Genomic DNA, 24617 nt, shown 5'->3' with positions numbered 1-24617 from the left:
GATGTCTAAGGCTTTGCTATAATTAAGGTTAAGTAATGCCATTTAGTTTTATTTGTTCATATAGAAAAAAAAAATGTAAACGTTGACTAGAGTGTAAGTCAAACAAAATTTAAGATTATATATTATATTTAATGTGTAATAGGAGTCAATCCTAAGTACACAATTTTCTCAATAAAAATAAAATTTGGTATTAAAATATCTTAAAATATCAATTGTAGATTTTGGAACGATTTTGAAAAACACTATTTCTCTTCTGCTTTTATTTTTAAAAACTATATATGTTTAAGGATGATTATTTTGGATTTTTGTATGATTTAGGAGGAAAAGAACAACTTAGTTGTTTGAGGAAGAAAAAAAAAGAAACAACTTAGCCATCGGACTTAAAAAAAAAGAGGCTAAGTCTTTATAAAATATATAATCACTCAAGTATTATTAAGTTAACTACTTTAAAAAATTATTTTGTGTGGCTCTACTTTTAAATAAAGCACCGTTTAGTAATCATTTAGTTTTTTTTATTTTTGTTTTTGAAAACAGAGCCTATAAATCCTATTTTCACTTCCAAATTTCTTCATTTGTTATATATCTACTGTTTACCAATAGTTTAAAAAATCAAGTCAAATTTTGAAAATTAAAAAAAAAAAAGCTTTTAAAAACTTTTTTTTTTTTTAAAATTTGGCTAATAATTCAACTATTGTACTTAAGAAAGATGCAAATCATTCCAAGAAATAGAGAAGAAAATCATTGTAAATCATTGTAAGAAATAGAAAAGAAATATGCTTAATTTTCAAAAATAAAAAACAAAAAACGAAATGATTACCAAACGAAGTCTAAACTTTTCAAATTTTAAATTATGTTTTATTATTATTATTTTTGTTTAGGATAGACTCTAAGATAGATTAGTACAAATTTGGCTCCAATGTTGGTCAATGTCCGTCATAAAAAGGATACAATGACAGACGGATACCAACGTTGAAGGAAATATTATGGTAGGAACAAGGGGTTTAATGTCAAACAGTAAAGAGGTCATACTTAATTTGACCGATTAAAATGAATTGGGTCGGAAACAAATAAGGTTGAATTAGATAATGCCGATGAGGTTAAAATTATAATTTATAAATCAATGCCTGTTGTGTCTTGCATCGGTCATTGAACGCATAGGACTTCTAGTAACGTCAAGATGAAATTATTAACTAGTTAAAATAGACTAAACAAACCCAAAGCTCTAAAAAAAATACAAGCTATGTGTATATATATTTTCTATTGAACAAAAGTTGATACATTAAACATAGACATCAAAGGAAAAAAATCATTCAAAATACATTTTTTTAAAAGAAAAATCTTTCCTTTTGCTAACACGAATTTCCAAATGCTTGTAATGGATAATATCAGTGATAACTATTTCGTTTTTTATTTTAAATTTTAAAAATTAAGTCTATTTCTTCTCATTTTCATACAAAGGTTTTGCATCTTTCTAAGTAGTTAGATTTCTAAAGAAACAAAATTTTAAAAACTACTTTCTATTAGTTTTCAAAATTTTTCTTAGAAGTGGAATAGGTGCTTTCTAAAAACTAAAAATCGAATGATTATTAAATGGATATTATTAATATTTGTATGGAATAAAATGAGAGAGAGAAAAGGGTAGGAAGATGATGGAGGTTAGGTTGCCATTCTTCTAGGTTTTTTCAAATTAAATGTTTCATTATTAAGTATAACCAACTTGTTGACTTCTTTCTAAGAAAATTCCATGACACCTAGGAGAGAGATAGACAACACAAAAATCAAGCAATCCTGTCCGTTGGATGATAAGATCAAAGGCCAATCCAACAGTGTCCCATAAAACATGGATAAATATAGATCCCACAAATTAAACACTTAAAATTTTCAGACACCAACACCAATGATTCATTCATCATAAGCTGTAATGTCCTGTTAGGAGACAGTTAACAAAACGTTGACTTCATCACCTTCCTCTTATGTGTATATATATATTAATGTCTTCAAATTATTATTATTATCATTTACATAATATTTAGAGAGAAAAATTATGAGATCAAATCAAGTGAGTTTGAATTGTGGTGTAAATCTTCCAATTCTTGGTTTTGGAACTTTTGCTTATCAAATTGACGCAAATGCCATTGAATCAGCTGTTCATATGGCCATCAAAGTATAAACTTTTTACTTTATAAACTCTTTTTTTCTTCTTTAGTTAATTTGATCTATGTATTATGTTTTTTTATTTAATTTTTTCTTTGATTTTTGCAGATGGGTTATAGGCATTTTGATACTGCAACTATATATGGATCTGAAGGGGCTCTTGGCAAAGCTATTAATGATGAATTTTTGAACAAAACTGTGGGGAGAGAGGACATTTTTCTTACATCAAAAGTATGGGGAAATGACCATCATGATCCTGTTTCAGCATTAAAAAGGACACTAAGGTAATATATAGCTTTTGCAATAAATACATATAAGCATATAAAGTTCCAATTTTTTTTAGTTGAACCCCATACAAGAAAATTCAATATAGGAAAGCTTATTCAACCACGTTATGGTAACGACTACGGATATTCATCTACGTACATATGTAGGCTTACTATAAAACCTTAATTTTTTTGAAAGAATTGTTCGTAATAGCAATAGAGATGTTAGAATTGTAAGATAAAATAGTATTAAATTTACTTTCATTATTGGATCACCGATATTAGAGTAAGTGGTCTAAGAGATACTGTGTTCAAATAACTTCAGTTGAGTCTTCAACATATCCATCTGTTTAAACGCTTAAGTCTATATAAGAAGAATTTTGTATTTGATGTTGGTGATGAATTTTTATAGGATCATGGGAGTGGAATACATAGATATGTATTTGGTGCATTGGCCATTCAAATTGAAGCCTTGGGCATGTTATCCAGTTCCCAAGGAAAGTGATTTTGAGGAAGCTTTGGATCTTGAAAGCACTTGGAAAGGAATGGAAAAATGCATAGAATTGGGCTTGTGTAGGTGCATTGGTGTAAGCAATTTCTCCACCAAAAAACTTGAGTCCCTTTTAGAATTTGCTACCATTCCTCCAGCTGTTAATCAGGTTCTCTCTCTCACTTCTATTCTTGTTATTTTTTTTGTTTGTGTGGTTTTTGAAAATTAAGGTTATAAATACAACATTTTGTCACCTATTATTTCTTTATTATCTACTTAAGAATATTTTAAAAGAATTAAGATAAATTTTGAAAACTAAGATTTTAATTGGTAACAATTTAGTTTTTAGTTTTTGGAACTGAAATTTATTTTCTTTCGATTTCTTATTATGAATTTTTTTTTTTAGTTTTCAAATATTGACTTGGTTTTTTCAAATATTAGTTAAAAAGTAGATAATAAAGCAAGAAATTCAGAGATGGAAAGAGTGTTTATGGACTTAGTTTTAAAAAACTAAAAACAAAAAAACGAAATGACTACCAATTAAAGCTAAAAAAAGTAGTTCTTATTTTTTAAATTTAGTTATAAAAAATGAAAACTATGATAAAAAAAATTGTAGAAAACAAATGTAATTTTCAAAAATAAAAATAAAAAAGTAAAAAACCAAATAATTATCAAATGTGACTTTAGTTAGGATGTAAAAAGAAAGCTAGAGTTTATCTTGTTTTTTTGTTAGAGTGACTCGACTTCTTTTTTTTTTTTAGTTCAACTATGAGAATGAGAGATCAAACCTTCAATTTTTAGGATTAACGTTGAACTAAATTTATTTTGGCGAAAAACTCAACTCCTTTACATTTATATATGCTATTTCTTAATGAAATAATTAACTAATTCTAATATATTATGACTTCAATATATTAATAGAAGAGTACAAGTCAAGAAAGTTTGGGACCTTTCACGTTTATGAAATCGAAATTGGAGTATGAAATAGCATTCTTCTCATAGGTATAATATAATGCATTATATTAATATAATTTGAAGAAAGTATTTATTATTTAATATCAAAAGTCAGCCATTTAAGTTTAGTATATGTAGTATGCTAGTATAGAAGCTAGCTAGGATATTAAAAATTCAGGTTTAAAATAATCAATATACTACAAGCAAATTAAATTCTGTGATCCTTCAAAACTTTTAGGTAGGTGTTGTTACGTATTTTCTTTAGTGAATTCAATAACCATAAAAGTGAAAGATAGAACCATCAATTATGAGGATTATTATAGATATGTCTTGTTTACACTATAATTAAATTGTCATACTCGTAGGTGTTAAACAACAAGAAAAGAAGTTTGATATTATTTAATTTAATAAAATGCAAATGACTAAAAGTATAATATTTATAAATTTAGAGGCCATATTAGAGACAATAAAATACTTACAAAGAAGTCTCTTGATTATGTTTTTAATTTTCTTAAAAAAATTGTATGAGTGAATTCTTAAAATAAAGGAAAAACTATCTTCATTTTTTGTTTTTCTATAATAGGATTTTCACGATAATCCTTAGTTAGAATGAGATTTTAAAACCAACAAGAAAAAAAACTAGAAATGAGAGTGGTAAATAATACAAACAAATGTTATCAACTAAGTCGTCCTTACTTTCTAAAAACCAGCTTAATTAAATAATTTGAACTTTATGTGGATGATATATAATTTGAGTCTCTAAACAAATAAACAAACAAACAAACAATATTATAATTCAAAATTCTAACATGATGTCAATCCAAAATATACTCGATGAGTGCATATATATATATATTATCTTTTTTAAGGTTGAAGTTGGTTCGATCCTTTACCCTATATTGGTTGAACTTAGGGGTGTACCAAATGGAAAAATTCGGTTTGGTATGTACCAAACTGACCCAATTCAAACTACAAATATTCAATCTGATTTTCAATTATATATATGTATATATACATGATTAGCTTGGATTCGGTTTTCAAATCTAAAACCCAAGTCAAATCGAAAAGATTAATTTTCTTATAATTCTAAACTGAACTAAACCGATACTTTGATATAAATCAAAATTTTGATTTGGTTTGATTTTAACGTCATCCGATTCGATTTGATCGAGTTTAGTAAACAATCCTATTTTAACAAGTAAAACCCTAATTTGGGAATGAAGAGAAGAAAGTTTTGTGGTTGTTTTGGAATGAATAGGTGGAGATGCATCCAATGTGGAGGCAAAACAAGCTAAGAGAGTTTTGTGGAGACCATAAAATCCATGTGAGTGCATATTCACCATTAGGTGGGCCAGGGAATGCATGGGGATCAACGGCTGTGATTGAAAGTCCAATCATCAAATCAATCGCTCTCAAACACAATGCAACTCCAGCTCAGGTTATTCAAAAAAACTTCTCCTTTTGTCCCCTAAATTTTAGGATTATTTTTTGGTTTCAATGTTCATGTGACATCTAAAAATAAGTAACATAACAATAATTGATTTTAATAAGAAATAGGTTAAAATATCATTTTTTAAGTTTGTTTAATTTTAATGATTTTATTTTCAATTATTGAAATTGAATTCATATACTTTCGATTATTAAATTTAGTCCCTCAAAATTTTTAATAACAATAACTTTAATGCAAGAAAAACACAATAAGTTAATATGTTTTCAAATTTTATAATAAAAATGCTAATAGATAACAAAAAATTTACTTTAAAAAAACTCAACAATAAATTATCAGCAGAAACTAAATTTTTAAGATTGATTGAAAATACTTGAATTAAAATTCAACCAACTTCAAAGTAACATATAGAAATACTATTTTAACTTTGAAAAAAAAAACATGTGAAAAATGTCAGTTTGCTTTATGGCATTTTTTTCCTTTTTCCATAAAAGGAAAATGATATAATGCATTCATTTTGTTTTTTTTTTTAATTTTGAAAAACAAAAATATAATTTTAAGAATTGTATATATTTTTGCTAAATACTTTCCATTGCATCCTAATGAAACTTAAATTTACATGTCATATTTTTTACTTTATGCTTAAGTTTTGCTGAATCTACTCAAGCAAAGTAAAAAAATCTCTCAAAACTTAACTGATTTCAACTAAAATGATGCATAGCACAAATTTAAGCATAATTAATACACAAGATGGATGATCAAATAAATACTAACAAAACTCACAAAATTCAACCACAAAACCCAAGTTCAACTTGGTTTTTCTTCGAAGACGTGTTTTGTATTTATTAAATGTACTCATCGATCATTTTTATTAGACAATCTCTCAAAGATAAGAATTTCGAAACACTTATTAAAGTTTAAGATACGATTTAATCGAAATTAAATGTCTAATATAAAATTAGTAAATATTTGTCAATTTCGAAGTAAAAAGTGATATTTTCGTTTTCCATTTAGGTTTGTTAAAGTTTTTCTATTAAACTTAAACATATGGTTTTATTTTTTTAATTGTGAAGGTTGCTCTACAGTGGGGATTATGGAAAGGATCAAGTGTGATAGTGAAGAGCTTCAATGAAAAGCGTCTGAAAGAAAATTTTGGTGCGCTTGATCTCAAATTGGACGATCAAGATTGCTTGGAAATTGAAAAATTAGAAGAAAGAAAAATTCTTAGGGGAGAATATTTTGTAAATGACACAACAAGCCCATACAAAACCATTCAAGATTTGTGGGATGGTGAAATTTGATGTCATTAATTTCTTAAATATTTTGTCTTTCTCTTGTGTCCACTCTTCATATGAATCAAATCAATAAGGGAAATATATATATCCTCTTTTCTTCTTCTATTAATATAATATAGATTCATCTACTAAACTTTATCCTTTTTTAACTTGGGTCATAAAAGTTAAAACTTTGGAAAAATATCCCTTTGACTTGTACTTAAAATAATTAAGTGAAATTTGTTTAACAGGGCACCCTTAAGAAAATAAAAGAAAATTAAAAATCTCCAGAAAACATCATCCAAAATAATAGAAAATGTAAACACGGAAAATTCTCTAAATTTGACATCTGACTAAGTTTAAAATCATGAAAACATAGAAAAGGCATGAGCGAAAGCATTTGATTGGTCTCAGTGGCTCGATCATGGATTCCTCATGTAATTCATCGGGATGTTCTTATCTTTACCTGAAAAAGAAACATAAGAAAGAATGAGCATAAAATACTCAGTAAGTAACCCCACCACCAGGGTCAGGCTATGCATTTATGTCCTATAAATGCTACATTCTAATAGAACATGCATAAATCCTCTAATTATCATGGATGACCATCTAGAGAATAATTTGACACGACCTAACATAGGTGAGATATACCCACAACCTCTAGTGAAATCCTAAAGGAGATCACTAACATCTGGTGAAGTCTTGAAGGAGATCACTAACTTCTGGTAAATCCTGAAGGAGACACTAACCTCTAGTGAATCTTGAAGGAGACACTAACCTCTGGTGAATCCCGAAGGGAAAAAAAACCTCTGGTGAAATCTCGAAAGAGATCACTAATCTCTAGTGAAATCCTGAAGGAAATCACTAACTTTTGGTGAAATCCCGAAGGAGATCACAAACCTCTAGTGGGTACATGACTACATGAAGGGACAACTATCACTAATATAAATATCATGCATCATAGAACCGAGCCCCACACATCAACATAACATAAAGCTCATACATCCTCATACATGCCAATTAAGATATAGATCATCCTCATACATTCTTATAAAATATCTTATAAAACAAGATCATGCTCATACTTATGACGTACTTCAAACAGATAGTTATATGTTCATTTATCCTCTCTAATCAGGCATCATGACACACACAGCCTTAGAACCATCAAAATTACCCTTAATTTTATCGTCTGACACAAAGGTGGTTCCAATAATAAGATTACTTACCTCAAAATTTAGGTCCAAAAGAAAACTCAAGTAAGCTTATCTTCCTTTTGCTAAACACAACCTTACATCAAGATCGAAATTGTGGCTTGGTCCAAAATTAATTCCAAAACTCAATTCAGTTGGCCAACCTGTACATAAATCAAATCCAAAATTTAATAACTTAATTTTCAACAATTAACCTTAATTCAAAAGGAGTGCTAAAATTCACCAAAAACTTACAAAAATCCTCCCAAAATCGATCCTTGTAAAGCTAGACAGCATGTTCCCGACCTTAAAACTTCATTCCAAACTTCAAAACATAAAGACATCAAAGATTCGAAACCATTATTCAATGGGTAATAGAAAGAATTCAGGTATCCCACCAAAATCTTATCGGAATGTTTCCCGACCTACTGGATAGCAACCTAAAACCTCCCCAAAACTCCAATTTATCTTTCCAATGCCAAGAGAAAAACAAAATTAAACCCCTTGATTGTGTTGGACGATGTGACTTGGATCTAGCATGGTGGTGGCAATGTATGGAATAGGCGTGGTAGGGACTGACGACTTCAAAATTGGGCAGCGGCATGGTTGGACGGACTCATCGATCCATGACGAGATCTACCGACAAGCGACAAGGCTTGAGCGGCGATGGGCTCAGAGCAATAGTGAGACGATTGACGAAGATCGGAGGGAGGTGGTTGTACGATCGACAGTGGTTGGTTGCTTGCTAGGGTTCGTGGGAGAAATGTGAAAAAACGTTTCGTTTCTTCTTTTTTCTTGTGTTGTGTGCGTGCAGAGGAAAGAGAGAGATTAGTTACACATACACACACACACATGTTGCCTCTTTGAATTGGTGATTCTACCACAAAACTTTCACTAATGTCAACTCCCAGTTGCATAGAGTCTTCACCTCCTTGGTGAGAATTCGAATAGGCTTCTCCTCATAACTTAAGTTCTCATTCAACTGCAATGGTTCAAAGTACACAACATAGGCCGAATCTATCACATACTTCCTCAACATAGATATATAAAAATAATCCTGAAGTGTAGAGAGAGATGGTGGCAACGCCAACTAATAGGCTACAAGGCCAATTCGCTCTAAGACCTCGAAAGGTTCAATAAATTGTGGACTTAGTTTTCCCTTTCTACCGAATCTCAATAGGAGCCATTTTCAAGAATACCTTGTCACGAGTTTCAAATTCCAGGTCTTTACACCTAACATCGGCGTAACATTTTTGTCAGCTTTGAGCTATTTGCATACATGCTCTGATCTTCTGTATTGCCTCACCGTGATTTGCACTAACTCATGCCCTAGCAACTTCCATTCACCAACCTCTTCCCAACATACAGAAGACCTGCAACTCTTTTCATATAGTGCCTTAAATGAAAACATGTCAATGGTTGCCTCATAACTATTATTATATGAAACTTCATCACATACAGATGAGAGTCCCAACTTCCTGAAAACTCCATTGCACAAATGCATAACACATCCTCCAATATTTGGTTCAACGCCCTGTTTGATCATCCATCTGTGGGTGAAAAGTTGTACTAAAACGTAACCGAGTACCCAATGCTGCCTGGAGACTTTTTCAAAAATTAGATGTAAAGCAAGAGTCACTATCAGACACGATAGATACTAACACTCCATGCAACCTCACCACCTCTTTCATGTACAACTGCGGCCACTTATTCATCGAATAAGTAGATTTCCCCAGAATGAAATGCGCTAGCTTAGTAAGTCTATTGTTGGGATTGGTAATATTCCAAGTTACGATCGGATCTATTCATTAAAAAGAATCGATTCAGTACATTTCTTATGTACCTATACATAGGTATTATATTGGATTTGAATTAGATTTTGGATAAATTTATATTGATTGACTGCCTCCATTATGTTGTTGCTAGGGATATGGAGCTTGACTTGAAAGCAAACAATTTTGCCCCCTGTATCACAATAAAACAAGGCGGATAGGGGACTTTTTGAAGGAACTCTTATTCAAGAGTATTCAAGAGTACCTACGAGCAGAAGCGGATATTTCCAATTTATTGTGACAGAATTTCCACATATACATTCAAACATACTAAAATGCATTCATAATGCTAAATTATTGACATGCTTAAAAGAACAATAAATAAGAGATTGAGAAATTATACCAATTGAAGACTTATTCTTCACAGCAAATCTCGCTTTTGCTGAGATGGTAAACTATTGCTCAGCAAAACCCAATTGTCTACCTCGAACAGTCTTCACACGAACAATAGAAAACAGGGATGATACCACCATTTAGAGCCCTCAATATTCTTGGAGTGAGAATCCAAAAGGTGGGCTTTGTTTGGATTTGGTAGAGGGAATGAGGAAGAGATATCGTATACAACGATCAAGTAAATGAGAGATAGACTCGTCTATTGTATAGACAAAATGCTTGATCGTTTAGGTGAAGTATACGATCGTGTAGGAAAAAAGTAAACGATCGTCTAAATGATCGTGTAGGAAAAACTAGGCGATCGTCTATATGATCGTTTAGTAAATATCGGGTACTAAACGATCGCTTAGAAAAAGGTAAACAATCGTTTAGTAAATGTTGGACGCTAAACGATTTCTTTGGAAAAGGTAAACAATCGTTTAGTAAATAGCGCACACGGGTGTAATCGTTAAGCGATCGTTCAAGCACTATCGTATAGGCACAGGTTTTCTAAGCGATGACACTCTTCAACACAATGTCCGCACATACCATACTTAACACACCGTGAGCTATTTAAGTGTCTCAAATTGATCTTTCAACTTACTCATCCGTTATGAAAACAGAAGAGACGCCATCCTATTACCCATTTAACCGTCCAATTAATAGACAATGAATATGATCACATCATATTCATAACTTATGAATTAATATCATATATAAATCATAGTATTTTTCCTCCACTAGATATAAATCATATTTATATCCAATTTCTTTCAAATTAATGTATCTCATACATAAAGTTAATTATACCATGTAATTAACTAGTTCAATTATATCATATATAATCGAACTCCCTCTTGTCAATTTGAACATTTCAAACTGACCCAAAAACTGACTCTCAACTTATATCCAAGCTACCAAGGGGACCTTATAGACCTATGGCTCGAAGCTACAACCGTACGTGAATAGCTGACTAAACTCTTTAGTAATGATATCTGCCATCTGTTAACTGCCAGACATTCTACTAAAGACCAACAGTTGAACTCTTCTTACCATAGATATATTTCTATGTCCATTGGATATAACCAATCATTAGTACGATGACCCTTCACAGATGCTCATAATTACAGCAGGCCAATTTACCGCTTTGCCCCTGTAGTTACATCTTACTCCTTAAGTACCACTGATCCCTCTAATGAACAATCCAACGTAGTCCTACTATGTGTGAACACCTCTTGGGCAAGAGAAGGTGTGTGGCGCCACATCGTTCAATCCCCAGGATTAACCCTTAAGAGAGTAATCTATCTACTTACCCTTGCTTCGGGGAAGGAGTGAACTCCATCTTGTGAAGCTGAGTTCCTAGCTCCCAAATCAGACAAATCCTCAAAGTGGTAGGTTTGAGTCAGCGCTCTGGCCACTCGCACCCATGAAAATCAAAAGACCACCCTTAATGGTAGGAGTTCCCAACTCACTCAGGATTGAGGTCATGTTACCTATGGTCATCCTAGTGAAGTAAAGTATCGATCATGAACGAAGTTATATGACGAGACGTTAACACTTCGAGGTTAGGTCTTATACAAACTCTTTGTATAGGACGCCCCCGCTCGCATGTCCGCTACACAAATGATCAGGATCAGACCATCTGTGACAACTCCCAACATTTGTAACAATTCCACAAAGCGGGTCGCGTCCATAGTGTTACTAGGATAAGGTTTCCCTCCTATATCCATATACTACAAACTATTTTGGTTGTCACTTAAGACATGATCCACTTGTATATCACTACATACATGCTTAAGTTACATAAAGAAAACCAGAGATATTAAGTTTATTGGTTTGTGGTAAAATAAAAACATCTAAATGTGCAAAGTCAAGAAGTGAAGTAAATATCATATATATTATACATCACAAATGTTCTTACAAAGTTGTTTACAAACTACAGGACACGAGACTTTAGGGCACAAACCCTCCAACACTTTTTGCCTTCCTAAAGTCCAGGATACGAAAACAATTCCTCCCCACTAAAAAGAGCGTTTGAGAGTGAATTTCGGGCGAATCAAATCAGATGGTTCTATTTCTCAATTTTTTTGACTTGCTCATACGGAACTAAGGTCGAAAAGATTGAGAATTTTTTCTTGGTCTAGTAACAAGTCTCGATAAGTTGTCGCAATCAGCTACAGGATCACTCCAGTGCTTTGGGTACTACGGACCCTCTGTCATCCATTGCAGCGGAGCCGTTTCATGAGCGGGGGGGCTAAGCGCAGTTCTTTGAATCAAACGTTGAATGAAATCGATTCTTTTTTAGATATCCTAATTCTCCCGGTGGTCTTGTAGTTTGTAAACATTTTGTACACACATTGTTATTAATAAAATAAATGTTATTTTATAAGCATTTACTCAATCCAATAAACTAAGATCCGTGGTTATTTCATGTAACTTAAGCATGTATGTGAGATATACAAGTGGATCATGCCTTAAGTAATAACCTAAATGGTCTGTAGTATAAGGATAAAGGAGGGATACCTTATACTTGTGACACTACAGATACGACCCGCTTTGTAGATGTTGCAAGTATTGTAAAGTGCTACAAATGGTCTGATTCTTACCATTCATATGGAAACATGCGAGCAGAGGTCTCCTATACAAAGAGTTTGTATAAGACCAAACCATGAGATGATTAGTCTTTTTATATAACGCCGTTGATAATTGAGACTTACATTTCACTAAAATGACCATAGGTGACATGACCTTAATCCTGAGTGAGGTGGGAACTCCTGCTAATGAGGGCGGTCCTTTGAGTAGTATGGGTGAGAGCGGCTAGATTGTCAACTCAACAAGCCTACCTTTTTGGGGATTCGTCTGAATGGAGAGTTGGGAACTCAGCTACATAAGACGGAATTCACTCCTTCCCGGATGCAGGGGTAAGTAGATAAATTGCTCCCTTAAGGGCTGATTTTTGGTCTTCAACATAGTGGCCACACCTTCTCTTTGGAAGAGAGGACTCAACCATAGTAGGACTATGACTTATTGTTCATTAGAGGAATCAGTGGTACTTAAGGAGTTAGATGTAACTATAGGGGAAAAACGATAAATTGGCACACCTGTACTTACAAGTGATTTGTGAAGGGTCATCGCATTGTTGATTGGTCATATGGACACAAAAATATATTTGTAGTGTGAAGAGTGCAGTTTTCAGTCTTTAGTGGAGTGACCAACAGTTAACGGATGGTGGATCTCGTGACTAAAGAGTTTAGTTAGTTATTCACGTACCGTTGGAGCTTCAAGCTACAGGTCCATAAGGTCCCCTTGGTAACTTAATGGGTTCAAGTTGAGAATCAGATTTTGGGTTGGTTTAAAATGTTCAAATTAACAAGGGAAAATTTAATTATATATGATATAATTGATATGATGTATTAGATACATTAATTGGAGGAATTCATATAAATATGATTTTATTAAATACCATAAAATAGAAAAAGAATTATGGTTTATATATTTCATATGATGAAATATTAAAACTATAGGTTTAAATATAATATGATAAGTTGGTTATCATATTTATTTTATAATCTATTAATCATATGATAATTAATTCTTTTTCTCTAATAACCGAATTGAGTGGGAGGTTATTGGAAGTTTTATGGCAACTGTGAGATAAAAAGGAAAATTGTTTTCCAAAATTATATGATGATTCATTTGAAAAATCTCACAAAAAAGGGCTATCATGTAAAAACTGTTTTTATTAAACGATAGCGTTGAGAGCATACACGATCGAGCTACGAGTTGACTATATGATAGTTACTCATTTGATTGTTGTTACATGATCGAGTAGCAAAGTCTATATGATAGGCTTCGTCTTCTAAACGATCGAGTACATCGTCTATACGATAGACAATATTCATTTCCTACTTACTCGATTGTCTACTTGATCGTATACCTCCTGTCTTCCTCAATCCAAGATCATATACAACCCACAACTCCTGAATTCTCACACCGAGAACACCAAGGTAACCATTGTGGTGGTATTCCTGTTCCCTTCGAGGATCGAGTTGGACTCGATTGGGTTCGAGGTACATCCAGTTGTTCATGTTGTTGGTTGTTTCGTTCGTTGTGTTCGTGTTTGTGCTATCTGAATGATTTTTTTGAATGATCGAGGGATATTTGAAGAAGAGTTCTTCAAAGGTACGCATAGTCTATCCCTTGTATCTTCTTGTAGCATGCTGTAATTTCTAATTATGCATAGTTTGTTCGTTTCCGTTTAAGACTGTAATTGTTTATGTTCATTCTGAATAGAATTTGGAACGATCCACTTCCACTACTCAAAAGATCTTTATTTAGATTTCCTTCATCTATCTACTACAACCCAAATCACCGTAAAGCCATCACCGTAAAGCCCTTTGCTATTCGAGGAAATCCCATAATGAAATCATGGACACATTCTCCCACTTCTATTATGGTACGCTCAAGGGTTACAACAAACCTGCCAGCTTCTACCTTGGGACTTTCACTTGCTGACGCTGTTGGGATTGATGTCCTAAATCTAGTTTATCCCATAGTTTGTAGTTTTGTTAACAAAAATTATTTATCTAATAAAATCAGAGGTATGTTATTTGATATTTAGACAACATTAATTCAATCCAATAAACTAAGATCCAAGGTTATATGATGTCACTTGAACAGTATGTGGTTGACATATAGGTGGTTCATGTTCAAGTAATAACCTATAAGGTATGCAATAAATGGATGAAGGTTAGGTGTCTTATCCTGGTAACATCGCGGATATAGACCACTTTGTAATTGTTACATGGGATGTAATTGTTACATGGGACATAGATCGGACCCCAAAATAATTAGTTTTTATTTATAACACCGTTACTTGAAGAAACTAATATTTCACCAGGATGACCATAGGATACTTGACCTTAATTTTGAATGAGGTTTGAATTCCTGTTTATGCCGGCAGTCCTTTGATCTGTATGGGTAAGAGTGACCATGATAGCCGACTCAATAAGCCTACCATTTTGGGGATTTGTCTGATTAGGGAGTTGGGAACACAGCTACACAAGATGAAATTCACTCATTCTCATTCCTTGAGAAAATAGATAAATTGCTCCCTTAATAGTTGGTTTCGAGTCTTGAACAATAAGGCCTCAACCTCTCACTGGCCTAAGAGATGTTAGTTTATAGTTGGACTATAAACTATTTGTGCATTAGAGGAATCAGTGGTATTTAAGGAGTTAGATGTAACTGTAGGGGTAAAACGGTATTTTGACCCAACTGTAGTAATGAGCATTTGTGAAGGTTCATTGCTCTGTTGATTGGTTATATCCATGGACATAGAAATATATCTACAGTGTGGAGAGTGCAACTATTGGTGTTTAGTGGAGTGATCAGTAGTTAATGAATATTGAATAATTAGATTAAAGGAGTTTGATGAATTAATCTCATATTGTTGGAGCTTATAATTTGTAGGTACATAAGGTCCCCTGTTAGCTCACTAAAGGATAGTAATGAGGAATGATTTAAATTGTTCAAATCAAATGAGGGAATTTTATACTAATGAGATTAATATATAGTGGTTAGTTATAGATGTGATTTATATTCCAAATTATGTAAGAGAAATATATTTGAATAAGATTCAAATATTAGATTTATATGAATTGAATTCATAAAATGTACACATATAAATATGTGATATTTATCTGTTAATTAACTCCATATTAAATATGATTTAATATAGTTATTTAATTGATTAATTAATGGTTAATTGATTGATTAAGAAATAATAGAGATTGGAAGTTAGTATAAATATTAAATAGGATTTAATATGGTTATTTAATGTGCCACTTAATTAAAGGGTTATTTAATTAGTTTGCATTACGAGTATAAAGGAAAATTCTTGGAGAAAGGGTTAACCCTTCTCCATATAAATATATTCTTATAGCTCATTTAGGGCAAAGAGGTCTTTTATCACACAAAAAAGCTAATCTCCAAGTCTCTACCTTCTCTTTAACTTCTCTCTAGAAATTCTCTATCCTTTTCCTCCTCAAAAATTTTGGAGACCACTCTTCCAAGTTCTTTGGAATCCTAGAGAATAGCAAGGTAACTTTATTGGTGGTGTCCTTCTTGGAGAAGTTCGAGATCGTTGGTAATGGTGAAAGAAGAAAGCTAGATGAATCAACAAAGGTGAGTTTTGATTTCTTCTCTTCTTCTTCTTTTCTAGCATGCTTATAGTTTTGTTTGAATGTTTATCCTACAAATGCATGTTTTATTTTACTGTTTTTTGTTTTCATAAAAAATGATGTCTAAATGCAAAGACGTTCACACGCTTCCGCGAGAATTCGATTCCTTCAGATACACTAAGCACTTTTGATAAACTCTACTATTTCTCTTTTCATGTCATACCACCAGTAATATCATTTCAAGTCCTGGTACATCTTGATACTTCCAAGATATATTGAAAATGGGGAACTACAAGCCTCTACCAATAGTTCATTCTTAAGGTCATTGTCTACAAGTACTAATGCGTGGAAAATGAAGTAACTAAATATGCGTTCATCTTATGATATGCGTTCATTCTCCATGCGTTGCTGACATTGGACTAAGGGATATGCAATATGCGTCTAAGAACCTAGGCGATGACCATGCGTTCCTGCCACAAGTTTTCTTCCTCTCTTGCCAAGTATAACGAGATCGCAAGTTTTTCGGGGTGATCCGAGGTCGAACTCAAGGACTTGTAGCTAAATGTTATGAAGTAATGTATTTGCGGTGAAGAATAAAAGAATATTGAAGTTTGAGGACTATGCGCTACTCCTACTCCTACTCCTAACTAAACAAATTAAGCAATAGAAGTATGGCTATGAGAGTTGGTAGGGACACGACAACTGTTGACGCGTAATAAGATGCAAGGAAAAAATAGATAAAATGGTAGAGGGGATGATTTCACCACATCAATAAGCTTGATCGCAAGGGTAACCCCAGCCAGCACAAGTTATGCGATTATGTTATACACAATTGTCTAGGACACATGCGATGCATATGCGATAGTGTCAATAGGACTTATGTCTAAGTCTCTATTCTTGCTCATGCGACCTAACACATAAACAAGGTGACCGCATACCACCGTATCCTACTTCTGGACGCATGCGATGTGACCGCATACTATCATATCTATCTATAGGGTGCATGCGCTGTGTAATAGCAAATAGAACTTATTCCTAAGCCTCTATTCTTGCTCATGCGATCCAATCTGACTCTCTCAAGCCTAGATTTGATTTTTAGACTACTCTCTCAAGTATGTCCAAATGATGAATGATACACTCATAAGACAAGGTAATCACATAAAGTATGGAGTAACACTGCTTACTTTGCTTAGTGAGTCCCACTACTTACCCTCTCGGGCAGTTCGTTGCCGCTGATCAACTCATAGACAAGCATTGCGGCCGCTCATAGACAAGCGTTGCTACAGCCTCACATTAAGCAAAGAGGATTTTCTCACAGTACTCGCACAATGCACACCTCTTGATGGTTTGATATATGCTTCATATGTCTATGCTGAATGATTAAGTATGCGATACTTTAGCAATCTTACTTAGTCGTTGTAATGAAAGTAAAGGATGATAAAGAAGAGGTAAATGAAGATGGAATCGAAGGAAATACGGAGATGCATTGATTACAAAATGTATTAATGTCTTAAGCCAAAATGTAATACAATACAGAGATAGAAGAAAGATGGAGGACCAGATGTAGGCAATGTGTTGCTTCCATCAGATGTGTGTCAAGGCTGCTGGTGGTGCCATGGATGAGCGGGGGAGTAGTCTCTCTCGAGATCTATCTCCGGCGAAGCTCTGGTTGTCACTCAGAATGGTTGAAGGAATGAAGAACTTTCAAAGAATGTCATCTTATGCTTTCGTCTGTGATCACAAGGATCTGCCCTGAGGTAGAAGCTCAGATGATTTGAAGTTGGGCTCCAAGGCTTCTATTTATAGAGCTCAATCGCCGACAGCATTAATGGTCATGCTTTGAATTTCTGCTGCTAACGGCATGATGGACTTGCTCTAAATCTCTGTTACTAACGATGTAGTAGGTGAAATGTCAACATCATCTTTTGATACTCCCAAAGTATGCGTTCATGCTTGGTTTCTGGAGTACCATCGCATTTTGCCACCCTTGCATTCATCCCTCTATTATGGTTATTACTTTGTAGCCGCAACCTCTATGCGATGGACGTATGCAGTTAATGGTCGCAACATCCATGCGACAAACGTATGCGATCGCCTTCGCGATGGTGGGATTCACCGCATGCAATCGATTCCTGCGATAGCTACAAAAATAGACATTTGGACGTAAAATAACGCATAATATTGGGTTAGCCGAGATTTTCATTGCTGATCGATACAAGCTTACTTTTCTCATGAATTCTTAGTATAATCACCGCATATTCTACTTGTTAGCCCTCATAATTCTAAATAAAAGACCTATAATAACGTGCATTTCTGCCCATTATCAGATACGCATAAGCGTCTTTGATAAAGGAGACCGTTATCTGAAGATACTGAGTACTCACTACCCTATCCTGACTCCACCTTACAAAATTTCTCAACAAGGTAAGGGTCACCCTACTGTGCACCAATAAACTTTTTTCTTATGGTCGATTGCACTATCAATTGTGCCAACTATGCAGTGACTTTTCCCACTACTGCTACAATCTCAGCCCATTCAAGATCCCTACATAATGAGTCTGCCTGATAATCAGGGCTGCTGAATGTGTTGTCTTTCTACTTATTGCATCAACCACTACATTTGCCTTGCCTAAATGATATCAAATCTCACAATCATAATCCTTTACTAACTCTAGCCATCTGCGTTGTCTCATATTTAACTCCTTCTGAGTGAATAAGTATTTTAAGCTCTTATGGTCGGTGAAAATATATATCTTCTCTCCATATAAATAATATCTCCAAATCTTTAAGATAAAAACCATTCCTGCCAACTCTAAATCATGTGTAGGTTAGTTTCGTTCATGGTTCTTCAATTGACTAGAGGCATAAGCAACTACTTTGCCATGATGCATCAACCCACATCCCAATCCTTTCTTGGAAGCATCATTGTAAATAACGAAACTTTTTTTATCCATCTAGTACCGTAAGAACTGGAGCAGAAATCAACTTTTGCTTGAGATCCTGAAAAACTATCTTCATAAGCCTTACTCCAAACAAAGGAAGCTCATTTTCTTGTCAATTGAGTTAAAAGAGTGGCCATGTGAGAGAAATCCTTCATAAATCGACGATAATAGCTTGCTAACCCTAGGAAACTACGCACCTCATTAACTGTGGTTGGACGAGGCCAACTCGTAACTGCCTTAATCTTTGCGGGGTCAATAGATACTCCCTTCTTTGACACCACATGCTCTAGAAAGGACATGTGCCTCAACCAAAACTCACATTTAGAAAATTTAGTATATAACTTATTCGGCCTCAGAGTTTCCAAAACTTTCCATAAATGCTCCTTCTGTTCTACCTCTGTCTTGGAGTAAACCAAGATATCATTTATGAAAACTACCACAAAAGTGTCAAGGAAGTCTTTAAGCACTCTATTCATCAGGTTCATAAATATTGTGAGAGCATTAGCCAAACCAAACGATATTATGATGAACTTGTAATGTCCATATCTCGAACGAAAAATTGTCTTGCATATATCGCTGTCTTTTATCCTCAACTGTTGGTAACCTGATCGAAGGTCAATCTTGGAGAATTTTGTAGCTCTTTACAACTAGTCGAACAAGTTATCAATCCTAGGAAGTGGATATTTATTTTTGATAGTCACTTTATTCAATTCCCTATAATAAACGCAGAGATACAACGATCCATCTTTCTTTTCATAAATAGCACTAACACACCCCATGGTGACAAACTATGGCGTATAAAACCCTTATCTAGCGACTCTTGCAATTGAATCTTGAGCTCATTCAACACTACTGGGGCCATTCTATAAGGAGCTTTCGAGATAGAAGTTGTGACTAGCTTTAACTCGATGACTTTATCTCTCTATATGGTGGAAACCCTGAGAGATCCTCGGAAAATACATCTGGGTAATCTCTTACCACTGGCTCTGAAGTCAAGGAGACCTCAGCTTCTCTGGTGTCAACCACACTAGTCAAGATACTCCAGGTACCTTGGTTAAGTAGCATATTGGTTTTCATAGCTGAAATTACTTTGGGTAGGATCACGGTCTCAACCCTTTTCAACTTAAAGCTAGCTTCTATAGGAGGGTTAAAAACCACTTCCTTCCGAGAGTAGTCTATAATGACATGATTAGTAGCCAACAAATCCATTCACAATACCAAATAAAAATCATGCATGTCCAAAACTATTAAGGTCATGTCTAATGTATGATTTGCTATTTTAATTTAACATGCCTTTATCTTTTCATTAACTAACATAATTTCTCCAGACAGAGTGGAAACTGATAAGACATAATGTAAGAGTTCTAACTCTAACATGACATGTTTTACAAATGCTGATGATATAAATGAGTGAGATGAATCGGAGTTAAACAAAACCAATGCATAATGTCCCAAGATTGGAAGCGTACGTATCATCATAGTGTCAGACTTCATAGCCACCTACTGAGTGGTTGAATAGACTCGACCTTGTTGATGTTGGAAGCTTGAACCCCTGATTCGAGCTCATATGTTGGCCTCTGTTATCAGATGCATTTTTCTTAGGGCATTTCTCAAACATGTGCCCTTTCTGCCCACACTGAAAAAAATCTAGTGCTGGCTAGACAACGCCCCAATTGAAGTCTCCCATAAGAAGAACAAACCGACTTATCCTCTCTAACCGTTATAGGCCAGGAGCCCTGCTGCCTTCAATGTCGTGGAGTTCTATTTGTGCTTCAACTCTTTTGTTGAGGCTCAGACTTCTACTCTACTTTCCTTTTCTGCCCTACAAAGTGTTGGAGTTAGGAACATGCAAGTGGAAGTAATTAGGATCTTAAGCACTCTAATTTCATTAATTTAGGATTAAGCATGCTTGTCCAAAACTAGAAAAACAAAGTTTGATGAACAAATATAAGTGGAGCCCAAAATTGAAGTTGTCCTTTGGTTGTTTCTAATCACAAACACTTCATTGACCATCGCTCGAGTCTTTTCTACTATTCTATAACCTTAAAATGGATTGTGGAATCCAAATTTGTGATGAATTTGAAGGAAAAATAGAATTTTGATAGAGTTGGAGTCATAAACTTTTTGCGGAAAAATTCAGCTTCTCAAGCTAGCCAAAAGAACTGAGATCTTAGAAAATTTTCTTCTATTTAAAGAAGAAATCATGTAGGATTAAATCCATATGAAGATGACATCAAATACCAACTTTTGGATTAATCAAGTGGGATTTGAGGTGTTAAGAAATCTAAAATATGGGAAAACCCCACTAACCAAATTTTTGAATTTCCAAAATTCAAAAATTAAATTAATTTGAATAATCAATTTTAAATAAAATTAATTTTAAATCAATTTTAGTCAATTAATTCAAAATAAAATTAATTTTAAAAATTAATTAAATAATTTAATTAATTATAATTTAAATATTAAATTATAACATTAATTTTAATTAATTAAATAATTTAATAAATGATATTAATTTAATATCAATTATTAAATTCATAGTTAACACCAATCCCCATCGTGATTGCCTATTTATGTGACAAATATTTAAATCATATTTAAATATTTTCAACTCTCCAAATTGTTTAATTCATAATTAAACAATAATACGTTAAATACGTCGAATACAATTAACGCTTACTCTCTACGCTGAATTTGAACAATTCAATTATCTCATCATACTGTTCTAAGGTTTAGTTTGATTTGAGCTAGCAGAGGGATCTAATGGACCTACAGATCATGAGCTCCAACGATCTGAAATTAACCGGCTAAACTCTTTAACCTAGTTAATAAACATTTGTTAATTATCGGGACACTCTCCACTATAACTTAGTGGTTGCACTCTCCTCACTATAGATATATTTCTGTCCACTCGATATAACCATTAGTAAGTTAATCCTTCACAGGTTGTTTGAATTACAGCTGTGTCAAAATTACCGTTTTACCCCTGTAATTACATCTTGTTTCTTAAGTCCCACTAATCCTCTAATGAACAATTGGTTTGTGGTCTAAATACCAAACCAAGTTTCTCTCAGGCCAATAAGATGGTGGGGCCTCTTGTTCAAAATATGGAGTTAGTACTTAAGAGAACGACCTATCTACTATCCCTAGTGTTGGGATTAATGCTAAATCTCGTAGGGTCCTATAGTTTGTAAATACTTGTATGAACAAAAATTTTAGTGATTAATAATATTTGATATTTTATCACCCTTTCTATGAAATATATGATATTTTAGTTGCATTAACCACAAAACACTAAACTTCCAATGTTATCGTTGTAACTTAAACATGTATATGGAGACATACAGGTGGATCATGTTTAAGTGATAACTTAAATGGTCTGTGGTATATGAATAAGGCTAGATACTTTATCCTAGTGACACTACGAGTATGACCTACTTTGTGTTGGGAATGTCCTAGAAGTTGCAGTTCGTAAATTTTGTGTTAAACATTCTATTTATCAATAAAATATTATTGAGTGTCTTATTCAATAAAGTTGTATGAATACTTTAACTTTATGTGGTGACATAAACAGAATCAAGTTAATAGTATATAGCCTAAATGGTCTATAAGTATATGGATGAAATTGGGTATCTCATCCTGGTAACACTATTGGATGACCCATTTTGTATAGGTAATACAAATGATGTGATCCACAGATCATTCATGTAAAGATATGTGAGTGGGGGCATCCTAAACAATGAGTTTGCATATAGACTGGACCACGAAATAGTCACTTTTTCTTTATAACGACCGTTTATTGTTAAAACTGACTATTTCATACTTAAGTAACCTAGGATAACTTGATCTTATTCCTAAGCTAGCTATGAACTCCTCTTTATTCGGGATTATCCTTTGATCTGCATGGATAAGAGTAGTCGAACAACACTACTCAATAAGTCTTCCATTTTGGGGATAAGATCGGATGAATAGCTGAAGACATAGTCCTGCAAGATGGAATTCACTCCTGCCCATTTTAGGGTTAGCAGATAGGTTGTTCTCTTAAGTGCTGATTCCAGATCCTGAACAATCAGGCCCCGTCTTCTCATGATAGAGAAGGACATGATTCACAAATAGTATTATGAATCAAATTTTTCATTGGAGGGTCAGTGGGAACTTAAGGAACAAGATGCATTTACAGGGATAAAACAGTAATTTTGACCCAGCTGTAATTACGAACAACCTATGAAAGATCGACTTACTAATTATGGTTTATGTAGATAGAAATATATCTACATTGAAGAGAGTGCAACTATCAAGCTATAATGGTGTGTCTTGATAGTTAACGAATAGTAATTAATTCGATTAAAGAGTTTTTAATGAATTAATTTCGAATTAATTGCAGATCGTTGGAGATCATGATCTATAGGTCCATTAGGTCCCTCTACTAATTCATTAAATTGGAATAACAAATTAAGTATTGGTGTATGAAATTAGGGTTATGAATTTGAAATATTCAAATTCAAAGGGGTTTTCGATTGATTGTATATAATACAATTATAAACGTTTAAATTTAATTAAAATAAAACGAAATTAGAAAATCAATTAATATTTAAATTATGATTTAAATATAAAATTGATTTATTGGTGATATTGATATTTTATTTAATATTTAGATATTAAATTAAATATTATTTTTAATTAAAATGTTTAATTAAAAAATCAATTAAAAATAGTTTTATTTAAATTAATTATTTTGAATTAATTTTATAAAATCAAGTTAAAATTATTTTTGAAATCATTTTAGGTTAATGAGTTTTTCCATTTTTGGGAAAAACCAACTAACATGATTGATGGAATATCATCATATTCCAATTGCATTTTGGTGATGATCTTCAAGCTAGAGCTGCCCACCATGCAACCCTGTACATTTGCATGATTTCTACCTATATAAAGAAGCTCCATGCATGAAGAAAGTTTAAGCATTCTGAGTTACACTTGCTGAAGTGATAACCTGAAAACCCTACAGACCCCTCACTTGTTCTTCATCAATTCAACTTGATTTAGTGTTTCCACCACACGTTCCAGCTTGAGCATAGTAGAGAAGATCTCGGTGGTAGTCCTCTCGGAGTTTCAAGCTTTATCTTGGTGGATCTTAGCTAAATTTGTGAAGGATATCTTCAAAGGTAATATTTGTTTCAAACCCCCTTTTAAATATCATATGAACAAACATTTCAGGGATTAATAATATTTGATATTTTATTCACTCTGTCTATGAAATATATGATATTTTAATTGCATTGACCACAAACTAATAAACTAACATTTAAGGTTATTGTTGTAACTTAAACATGTATGTGGAGACATACAGGTGGATCATGTTTAAGTGATAACCTAAATGGTCTGTAATATATAGATAAAGTTGAGTATCTTATCCTTGTGATACTACAAGTATGACCCGCTTTGTAGGTGTTACAATTGTTGTAAAGTGCTACAAATGATCTGATCCTAATCATTCATATATTAGACATG

The 24617-nt window shown here is 33.3% G+C and overlaps 1 protein-coding gene and 1 long non-coding RNA gene across 2 annotated transcripts; one reads left to right on the top strand and one right to left on the bottom strand.

Annotated features, from left to right (window-relative positions):
* Positions 1-2028: 2028 nt before the first annotated feature.
* On the top strand, positions 2029-6676 carry LOC120067237 (NADPH-dependent aldo-keto reductase, chloroplastic). The gene is made up of 5 exons (XM_039018765.1): positions 2029-2164; positions 2263-2438; positions 2833-3079; positions 5123-5302; positions 6385-6676. The coding sequence occupies exons 1-5, from the start codon at positions 2045-2047 to the stop codon at positions 6610-6612; spliced, it is 951 nt and encodes a 316-aa protein (XP_038874693.1). The 5' UTR covers positions 2029-2044; the 3' UTR covers positions 6613-6676.
* A 150-nt stretch (positions 6677-6826) lies between these two features.
* Positions 6827-9827, bottom strand: LOC120071337. The gene is made up of 3 exons (XR_005480213.1): positions 8034-9827; positions 7815-7942; positions 6827-7051 (listed from the first exon to the last, which is right to left on the bottom strand). It is a non-coding gene; the product is annotated as an uncharacterized LOC120071337 (long non-coding RNA).
* Positions 9828-24617: the final 14790 nt, after the last annotated feature.

This window comes from Benincasa hispida, chromosome 1 (genome assembly GCF_009727055.1).
Source record: "Benincasa hispida cultivar B227 chromosome 1, ASM972705v1, whole genome shotgun sequence".
Classification (NCBI taxonomy): domain Eukaryota; kingdom Viridiplantae; phylum Streptophyta; class Magnoliopsida; order Cucurbitales; family Cucurbitaceae; genus Benincasa; species Benincasa hispida.
The sequence above is the reverse complement of the archived record's forward strand: the minus strand, read 5'-3'. Positions and strand labels throughout refer to the sequence as shown.

Coding starts and splice junctions, on each gene's coding strand:
- LOC120067237 (XM_039018765.1), top strand. CDS start 2,045: ATGAGATCAAATCAAGTGAGTTTGAATTGTGGTGTAAATCTTCCAATT. Junction 2,439..2,832: donor GCATTAAAAAGGACACTAAG/GTAATATATAGC, acceptor GAATTTTTATAG/GATCATGGGAGTGGAATACA. Junction 5,303..6,384: donor ACAATGCAACTCCAGCTCAG/GTTATTCAAAAA, acceptor TTAATTGTGAAG/GTTGCTCTACAGTGGGGATT.